Source organism: Stegastes partitus, unplaced genomic scaffold, assembly GCF_000690725.1.
Source record: "Stegastes partitus isolate 25-593 unplaced genomic scaffold, Stegastes_partitus-1.0.2 Scaffold467, whole genome shotgun sequence".
Taxonomy (NCBI): Eukaryota; Metazoa; Chordata; class Actinopteri; family Pomacentridae; genus Stegastes; species Stegastes partitus.
Window position 1 is genome coordinate 250,855 of NW_007578198.1, and position 10,327 is coordinate 261,181.

At 45.3% G+C, this 10,327-nt stretch overlaps 1 protein-coding gene across 1 annotated transcript; it reads right to left on the reverse strand.

The window, feature by feature from the left end:
* Positions 1–1,367: 1,367 nt before the first annotated feature.
* acta1b (actin alpha 1, skeletal muscle b) lies at positions 1,368–5,518 on the reverse strand. The gene is made up of 7 exons (XM_008286746.1): positions 5,421–5,518; positions 4,361–4,497; positions 3,495–3,819; positions 2,958–3,119; positions 2,301–2,492; positions 2,009–2,190; positions 1,368–1,854 (listed from the first exon to the last, which is right to left on the reverse strand). Exons 2-7 carry the CDS (start codon positions 4,487–4,489, stop codon positions 1,711–1,713), a joined length of 1,134 nt encoding a protein of 377 aa, XP_008284968.1. The 5' UTR covers positions 4,490–4,497; positions 5,421–5,518; the 3' UTR covers positions 1,368–1,710.
* Between the last annotated feature and the right edge of the window lie 4,809 nt (positions 5,519–10,327).

Genomic DNA, 10,327 nt, shown 5'->3' on the forward strand with positions numbered 1-10,327 from the left:
TCTGTTAATCATATGGTAATACGGTGCATCGATAATCGCCTGTCAGCGCTTACAGAAATAGCTCAGCAAACGTTAAATCTCGCTGACAATCCCTCGGCTTTCGTCTACAACAGCGCACGGCCTGACAGGAGAAATTCAGGGCGGTAAGAGTCTAATTTTGTGTACAGTAAATATACTTACACTGGGCTCGGATTTCACGGAAGCGCAGCAGAACAGATGGCGTTCACCGACAGCGCTGCTGTAATCACACAGGCTGCGTCTCCGAGCTTAGCTCCGCCCGCCTGGAGACGTTTTTAAAAAGCCAAACACACCCGCAACAGGTGGCCCGGGCCGGGATGTCAGGAATGCAGCCCAGCATTTGGCTGATAATGATTTCTGTCAGGTGGGGCCAAAGAGGAGGAAAGAACAATTTGTTTTATTGTATTTACGCATGAGGTCAAAGCTTAAAACGGGCTTTCCTGAGTAGCTCAACGTGTCGCCTCTTGAATCCGGGCAGATTGGGCTTTAATTGGCCACTGATGGCTCCGAGCAGCCTCGTGAAAATTCCGGTACAAAAGAAAATGGTTAAAAGGTGTCTGATCATTGGCTGCGTAAAAGGTCAAATGTGCGCACCTGCCCTCGGACGCGCCCTGCGCACTTCTTTGTCCTTTCAGCCCAGACCCAAACCCACACCCAGACAAGCGGGTGAGCTTCTATGCATATAAGGCAGGGCTGTGGAGATGCCCAACTGTACACGCGGCCTGGTTTTGTCTAAAGATGGTCTGGGGGCCGAGGGAGGCGCAGGACAGGCAGCTCAACTGGATTCAGAGTCGGGTGTCAGGTGTCCAATGCTACTGATCCGGGTCAGTCTAAAGCGGAGCTGCTGCTGCTGCCTTGGCGCATTCCTGGCAAGTCAAACTCCGACTGTCAGAGCTTGAGGGCGTCGCCTTTTACCACCCCTGTCACCGAGCAGCCCCCAGCGTACAGTAGCTGATGGGACAGAGAGCGCCTCCCTCCCTGTCACCCACCCAGCTATGATCCAGGGATCAGTACCAACACTCTTATGGAAATGTATGCACTTCCCCTCCACCCGATCAGGTGGGTGGCCTATGGGATCTGTGAAGTCTGTCATAAGTCCGTTTTTATTATTTTGATTAGTTTTTTCAATCTTTCCCTAATTCTTGCTTCTAAGTATTGTAGCTATTTTAAGATGCCTTTGTAACCTATTTGTGTGGTGATGAAGGCAAATTTAGTTGAAGATACCATTTAAATGCTAAAAATCACCCACATTTGACCATTTATTGTAATATTTACCAAAAAGCTTATGTCTCCTATCATCTCCAGGTACTGTCCCTCTAACATAAAAAACAAAGGCCAGGGCCAAAATATACCAAATAATGGACTTTAATAAATTATCAATATGTATATACACTTACATTCACATGTGTTGGGCAACATGTTGTTCTTATTTTTTTATTAAAGTTTTTTTTGGTGGATGCATGGTTCAGTGATGGTTTCACAGCCTTTCTCCGTGCAACACAGACAACAGACAGCTATAAAATATGCACATTTTAAAAGGATAAAAAATGCATATGAATGTCAATAGCGCAGACAGAAAGTCCATTGACAGCAGAGTGTTGCTGTGCCGCAGAGGTTGATCCTCCTCCTTGCTTGATCTCCAGATAGCTGGTGGTGAAATTGATGGAGAAGCTGGAGATGAAGATAGAGGATTTAGAAGCACTTCCTGTGGACAATGCTGGGGCCTGCCTCGTCGTACTCCTGCTTGGAGATCCACATCTGCTGGAAGGTGGACAGGGAAGCCAGGATAGAGCCACCGATCCAGACGGAGTACTTCCTCTCGGGAGGGGCAATGATCTAGAGGAGGAAGAGGAGGAGGAGAGTGTGTCAGTAAAGTGCCAGTATTTAATACTAAGTGGAGTCGTGCGTAATTGGTAATTTAGGCGTAGATATTTCAGTTTCTGTTTAAGTGATGTTTTTAGGTCTCATATTTAATTTAAATTTCAAGTACCTTGATCTTCATGGTGCTGGGGGCCAGAGCAGTGATCTCCTTCTGCATACGGTCAGCAATACCAGGGTACATGGTGGTACCGCCGGAGAGCACATTGTTGGCGTACAGATCCTTACGGATGTCAATGTCGCACTTCATGATGCTGTTGTAGGCAGTCTCATGAATACCAGCAGACTCCATACCTGGTCAGATGAGAGGGACAAGTGTTAAGAGAGCGGTACCCAGCATGACATAAGGCGCCATATATCTGATGCTGGTAATATTGAGAGAAATAAATGATTGTCTGAAGTACCGATGAAGGAAGGCTGGAAGAGGGTCTCGGGGCAACGGAACCTCTCGTTACCGATGGTGATGACCTGACCGTCGGGAAGCTCGTAGCTCTTCTCCAGGGAGGAGGAGGAGGCAGCGGTGGCCATCTCGTTCTCGAAGTCCAGAGCCACATAGCACAGCTTCTCCTTGATGTCGCGCACGATCTCACGCTCAGCTGTGGGGAGACAAGTTTATAAGATTACTCAGAGTGTCAGACCGCCGAGACCACAGACACTATATGCTTAATAACTAACGAACATATAGCCCTGAGCAACAAATGTTACTCCAAGTTACAGGAATTTCTTTCTACACTCCCTTTTCATTCTCTGCGTTAAAACAGTTACATTAAAACAGTATGCCCAGCAGCATTTCAGGGCACAGCGCGCACGAATATTACATTAAAAGGGTAAAGATTAAAGTTCTTTGTTTTTGTGCACGGCTGCTCTTACAAGCTGCGTAAATCCCTGATGCTGTGGGTCATATTTTAGATCGGCTGTCAAATTATTGCCGATAAAAGAAAATGTAAATTATGTTAATAATTTATATTCTTTTTCGTCAACTATTTTCCGTCTAAAAGTGGTGTAGAGGCTGATTTTTGATTCTTTCTTCCAGATCCTTTGGAATAGGAGGAGTTCCTCACCGGTGGTCACGAAAGAGTAGCCACGCTCAGTCAGGATCTTCATCAGGTAGTCGGTCAGATCGCGACCAGCCAGGTCCAGACGCATGATGGCGTGGGGCAGGGCGTAACCCTCATAGACTGGGACGTTGTGGGTCACACCATCACCAGCATCCAGCACAATACCTGAAGAGAGGCAAGGAGGGAGTTTAGTAAAGTCCGGAGCGACAAAAATCCACAAACTTTAAACTATTGTGCGTAAAAGTGTGACTACAGTGGATGCTTTACGGATAACTCAGCGCCATAAGAGTCAAAAACTTGAATAAACAGTCCCAGGAAGGCTGGTCGACTGTGCGTAAAAGTCGTGCGTAAAATGATTTAAATGGGAAAATGCCCCATTAACAGCTTAGTTAATAGTATGTGTTGCAATTGTATTGTACTTTTTTTCATTTATATGTGTTAATTACATTATATTCTATAATTCCGGTGATGTGTGTTATGTGTGTGTAGGAAGCTGCATCTGTGTCTTAAGTGTCAGCTGTTTGTTGCTGTCAGTCTCACCGGTGGTACGGCCGGAGGCGTACAGGGACAGGACAGCCTGGATGGCCACATACATGGCGGGGACGTTGAAGGTCTCAAACATGATCTGGGTCATCTTCTCTCTGTTGGCCTTGGGGTTCAGGGGAGCCTCAGTGAGCAGGGTGGGGTGCTCCTCGGGGGCAACTCTCAGCTCGTTGTAGAAGGTGTGGTGCCAGATCTTCTCCATGTCGTCCCAGTTGGTGATGATGCCGTGCTCAATGGGGTACTTCAGAGTCAGGATACCTCTCTTGCTCTGGGCCTCGTCGCCGACGTAGGAGTCCTTCTGACCCATACCGACCATGACACCCTGAAGGGGGAAAGAGGATAAACGAAAGGTTAACCGGGACGTAGAATAATCCATACAGATGTATGACCTTTTTCCGACAGATAAAAGTCTTTGGACGGGCATAGTGACGATTGCGTAAATGTGCTAGATAACAGCGTGGGTCACAGAGACAGACAGAGAGCAATTGTGAGACTGTCTGTTCACCTGTGACCAATTTAGACTCAAAGAGGCAAAGGCCACATTGCTGGAGTTACAGGGAGCCAAAATTACATGGCTCAAGATACATTATTCCACGCTGATATCACTTGTCACTCTTACACTGAAGTAATGGCAAAAATCTGCCAAATATTTTAACAAATCCAGCAGGATGCCTCTGCCATAAATAATGTAGCTACGAATGCTCAGTTGTTGTTTTATTTTTAAACTTAGTTTAAACATTTCTCTCATTTCTAGAATGAATTAACTGAGGAGTGTTAAATGCAATCAGTGTTAAATAATCACTGTCGCCAATTAGTCTTTTCCTCAAAGTCTAACCTATGAGAGGATTTTCTCCGCTGTTTACCTGATGACGGGGGCGGCCAACGATGGAGGGGAACACGGCCCTGGGGGCATCGTCTCCGGCGAAGCCAGCCTTCACCAGGCCGGAGCCGTTGTCGCACACAAGGGCGGTAGTCTCATCGTCGTCACACATGGTGGCTTCTGTAAGAGAGGAGCGGAAGAAAAAGATTTAGTTTCCCGAAATCAGATCTACATGGCGCGGCATACTGTATGCCGCAGAAATTGCTTCCAAAATAAAACTTTGCTTCACACGTTAGTTGCCCGCAAACTCATACCAGGTTTCTTAATTTTAGACTAAAGTAACTAAAAATAATTTGTAACATGTAACCTACTGGAGCATGAACATGATCAGGGCCATGGCTAGCGCTAAATGTATCCATGGCACACTGACACAGGCCATTACGCATGACGCATAGGCCTGTTTAAATCTGTGATGGACATGGAACTAAACCGTAGTTTTGCTTAAGATGCCAATCATAATCTGGCGAGATTTGACTAAGATCTGTTCTTTATATTATTTTAGTTTGCAGAGTGTAAAGCTATGCATAGTTTTGAGCCAAATCAATGTTCCAAGACGCGCTAAAAATTTAACTAAACCTACAAATATTCTGTCTCATTTTTGTTTCTCAGGTAAACTATTCTGGCTTTTAAACTAGCCTAAATTTCAGGATTGATTGTTACAGCCCTGAAGATGCTGAATCAGTCTATCATTTACTCTGCTCTATCTGATTTATCTACCTGTCAGGTTAACTATTCACAATTAGACCCAACTAGACCTGATAGTTCAGGCCTCCTTTTCCAGTATTTCTATTTCTATGTATTCTCCAAGGTCTAAACTAGTAACTGTTGTTCTCCTTCAGGCCTCTCCTACAGTCTATCCTGTCCTCCAGAGAAGATGCCCAGGTTGTCTCTAGCAGTATCTCATCCTAGGCCCCCTGTCCTCGGCGGTACTGCCTGGCTTTTGCTCCAGTAGATGCTCCAGTGGTTCTGTGGATAAGGCCTAGTCTGCTGTCCCAACCTGGATGAGTTGGCTGCAGGAGAGGCTGGTCCTCGCTGGGTCTTACCTTAGGAGTGTGTCTGCGGCTCGGAGAGAATGACCCAACCAGTGCTGCTGCTGAACCAGCTACGGTCCTCTCTGCTGCCCGTCCACCTTTTATACCCAACCTCCACCATTCACAAACCTCAGCACTGGCCCCCATCCCGGCCCTCTGCCATATTAGGATGCTGACAGGCCGAGGCTGAGGAACGGGTGGGCGTGGAGGGCGCAGCAAGGAGGCGCGCCTTCGCGGTGGGAAGGAGGGCGCGCCTCCATCCAACAGGTTGCGCTGCGGGGATCAGGAGTGACGCTGCGCGCCCCCGACGTGCAGAGAGCGTGCGCCATATATGGAACTGTCGCTTTGACCTCCCATCGAGCCCCGCAGTCCCACCTCGAGGGCCGTATAAGGAGCGCGCGGGCCACTGGGGGGTTTCTAGGGGAGACGCCAGTTGCTACCAAGCAGGGTTATGGATTTGCTGCTAGTAGGCCTCATCCAGCCTTAAAATGGGAAAATGCTTCCCTCATCTGAACAGATTTAGGCCTCAGTGAGAGCCAGGACCTAAACTACGGGTCAAACAAGGAGGCTGCTGCCAAAAGTGCCAATTAAGAGTTCAATTTTCACTATGGTGCCCAATAGATCACTCAGGATGAGCTGATAAAAGCTGAAGAAGGACGTTCTGTATGTAAACACGTTGACATGTGCTTCATTATTCCACTCATGAAATCACAATAATACAAGTTTCATTTGACTACTTGTAATTAATTGCATTAAACCCTGTAGCCTGAGTGACCTTAACTTACATAAAGTTGAACTCAACAAGAAAACTGGAGGATTTTTTCGTACCGATACATATTAAGTGTGTTTGCTCACATCTGCAGACTTAACCGAGACATGTTATTGAAGAATATGCACAGAATATCTCACTGTTCAGCATGAAGACACTGCAAACTGCTTCTATTCTACTTGCACACCCGCTAGTTTTATCCATGCACATTAGCAACCAATTACTCCCCGAATCTGCTTTTCTGCAGACCACATGGCTCCAGATTCACACAAATCGGCGTGAGTTCTAACAGCCAACAGCTGAAACCTTATCTGTCGGGGCTACTCTGCTCTGTCACTGGAGCAGTTGGATTAATTATAACTCAAACGGAGGAGGGGAGCTGGTGCATGTGTGTGTGACAAATGGGGAGGGTGTGCACATGCATGCACATGTATGTTAGAGTGTGTTGCAGCCTGACGGACCAAAAGGAGCAGAAGAGTCCAGTCACCTTTTAAATCATATGGCGCGTTGAAATCAGAAGACGCACACCCCAAGTGCTTCCAATTTGAAACTAAGAATTATTAATACATATCTACATGATTAAAGCAAGTAAAAAGGGCAAGTTTATATTAAATAAATTAATAGGAGGTACCGAGGTGAGAGTAAACTGAAAGGAAGTGATGATTAAAGAGATGTAGAGAAAAAAAGGACAGATACATGATTTGTTGTACTACACAATGAAACACAGAAGAGGAGACACAAACCGCCACGAGTTGAGGAATCTCTCATGACACCTGGAGACAACTGGAGAGTCCTTACAGAAAGCAACACATGCCGCAAGGACAGAAAGCAGAAAACAGGACAACAAAACTGTGACACAAATACACAATCAGAGCTTTTAAGTTCAAGCTGCATGTTGACTTTTGCTTTCTAGATGCTAAAAGTGGATGTTGCTTATGTACAATTGATTAAAAATAATGTAACAATGTTAGAATAACTAATTCCCTAATAAAACACCCTCACGCCAGTCAACATGTGACCTTTAATGAGCAGCTTCAGCAGTAGTTGGATATGACACCTTCACTGCTTGCATAAATGTAGATCTACATCATGTAAAAGGCCCTGATGGAAGAGAGAAATGTTTTCACACCGTCTTTAATCAGGCAGAGTTAAACTACATTGATTGAACCATCATGTTTTCAGCATTTTTCCCTGAATTTGCAATTTTAGCAGCACCAAAACCTTCTGAGGGGGGAACCCTAATACCTCAGGAAAAAAGTAGGACAAGAGGAGGGAGGGTGAAAAAATCTTCGAAGTCTTTGTGGATGGGAGCGAATGGGTAGGGCCTTCTTGGGCGCAGGCCGAAAGTAGTGAGAGTGTGGATTAGGGAATGTGTGAGTACGTGGGGAGGGGGGCGTGGGGGCCGCAGAGCAAGGTTGCGCTACTTTTATGCACTTGTTGTGAGCCGTTTTGGATCCGAGGGCCTGTGAAACGCCTAAAATGTAAAGGGGCTGGCAGTTGTTGGGGAGCGAGCGAAGGAGGGAGGAGGTGAGGGGAGGTCAGGGGGGCCGAGGGGGAGGAGAGTGGAAGGAGTCTGCCCGGGGAAGGGGGAGGAGAAAGAGGGGAGGTGAAAGGGCGTGCGTGGCAGGTGGCAGAAAACAGGAGGTTAGTTTGTCCGAAGATGTCTAAGCAAGAAGCCAGCTGAAGGAAGACTTTGGAAAAGGAGATTTTTTTTTTTAATGTTTTGAAATGCAGTCAGAGGGATCACCAGCACATTTTAGCAAGTGACTTTTCAAACAGGGCAGTAGATTTTTTTTTTATTTTTCTATTTTGTAGGAGCACGCTCAGTCATTCTAACTGGCTACGTATTCAATTAGGTTTTCTCCTCTGCTCTCCTGAGAGCACAGAGGGTGAGCGTGTCACAGAAAGTGTAAGAATAGCACAAGCGCCGGCATTCAATAGCTGGAACCAATACTCTCGCTCGTACATGAGAGTCCTACCTTTTAAAGTGCGACAGCGTGCTCAACATGTACAGTAGGCTTTTTGTTTTTTTTTAAAGAGAGAGCACACAGAACATCTGAGCGGAGGTTTAAATCAGTTTGTTATCTATGTGTTGGAGAGTGGCTGAGGATACTGTGGATGTTGTAAATGGACAGGTAAAGCTTAGAACACCTAACACAATTGATTAAATCTCAGCTGTTTAATCAATTCCTATTTTCAATCATTTTGTTATTTCAGTGGTGGTGGGGGGGTGGAAACAAGGGGGGGAAAAAATCAGATTTTTGCTGAGTTGGCATCGCTCACCAACGCTCTGAATGAGGATAAAGAAGACAGAGTGTTTGTGGTTGATGCCTCGGCGTAGACAGACAGAACTGGATGCACATCCCCTGATCGATGGGAATCAGTTCTAAAGTGGTGGAATGTCCCGTATCATGACAGCCAAACTTTCTTTAAATAAAGTTTGCTTTGCTTTCCAGGCCTGAAGACGTTGCCCTCTGCTTCCTCAGCAGAGTTTCCAACCATGGTGTTGTTTCATGGTTGAGGTGGACCAAAATGCAGCATGATGCATCTTTGTCCAGGTTGCATATTCCCATTGGGTTTGTGTTCTTATTTTATAAACATATAAGGCTCTACTGTATGTGCTGCTTTCAAGTGATAAATAAAGACTTGGAATATTGTTGCGTAAGACCGAGAAGGGTCAGAAGCTCTTTTCCTGTAGTTCCTCAAATAGCAGCTCCAGAGAGAAGCGAGGGGAGCTGCAGCACATGGAGTTGGAATTGGAAACTTGTGCAGGGCTGAGCGGCACCTGGTCTCCTGCATGAGCACAACTGCTGGCTCCGCCACCTGGTTTTAAGGAGAACACCACTTCCTCGTAAAGCTTAGAGGCATCGCAGTGAGAGAGCGAGAGAACGATCTAAACAGATTAAACTTAGTCCTGGACTAAACTGACTTCTGTTGGAAGATTAAAACGTTTAATCCAGGATGAGGCTTAATGTGTGAAAGCATCCCTCAGAGTTTAGGTGTTTGACTTTGGATCCTCTGCATCATATTCTGTAAACAGAAGTCCAAATTTACCACTGGTGAGCATGTCTTCACTCAGTCGTATGAATAAGTAGAATTCATACAATATTTCTGAGCTGTTTCTTGTCTCCTCTGCACTGTTCTGAAATCACTCTCCAATGACAACAAATACAGAAGTGACCATTTCGAACAATCCAAATCAGCTGATGAGCACTTGTTTAGTCTTCCACTGCCTCCAGGGTGCAACAAACTCACGCAAGGATAAACTCATTGACTGCGTCCACTTGCTGCTATGTGCCAGCGGAGTCTATTTGCAGAGAAGCTCACGACAATGTCAACACAACCTACCAACAGCTGAATACACATTACTCATATCATTACCACGAAGTTATATTTTGGTATGACGGGACTGGATGAACACTGATCCCAACGACCTGCAGTGATCACCTCAGAGCCTGGGATGGAGCTCAGTGCGTGGAGCAGCAGCGCCACCTACTGTTCAGTGGTAAAATGGTTACTGTACAGTCGTCCTCACATGTATTCAGACCCTTCCGTTAAAGAAAAGGCAAAATTCACAATAGTTACTCAAATAACTAGAAACTGGAAAAAGTAATAATAAATAAAAATTTGCTAAATTATAATTTAGTGAAGTAAGACATTGATTTTGAATTGTGGTTGAAAAGAATAATTTAAAAAAAAATATAAAAAATTTGACATGGACAAATTAGAGCACTGATGAGCAGTGATGAGCCAAAATCCAAATACCTGTCTACAGGTGCAGAAATCTGATTGAGAGTTACAGAAAACACTTGATTGGCTCAAAGGGTTGTTCAACAAGATATTAGTTTACAGGTCCCATCATGCTTGTTCGTTTGTTTTTGTTTTGTTTTGTTTTAAATATATTTCTGTTGAACCACAATTCAAAAGCAATGTCATGATTTTCATTACATTTTTATTTATAATTCCATCCATCCATTATCTATACACCGCTTAATCCTCACTAGGGTCATGGGGGCGCTGGAGCCTATCCCAGCTGACTCACTTAGAGACAGACAACCAAGCACATTCACACCTACGGACAATTTAGAATCACCAATTAACCTCAACATGTTTTTGGACTGTGTGGGAGGAAGCCGGAGAACCCGGAGAG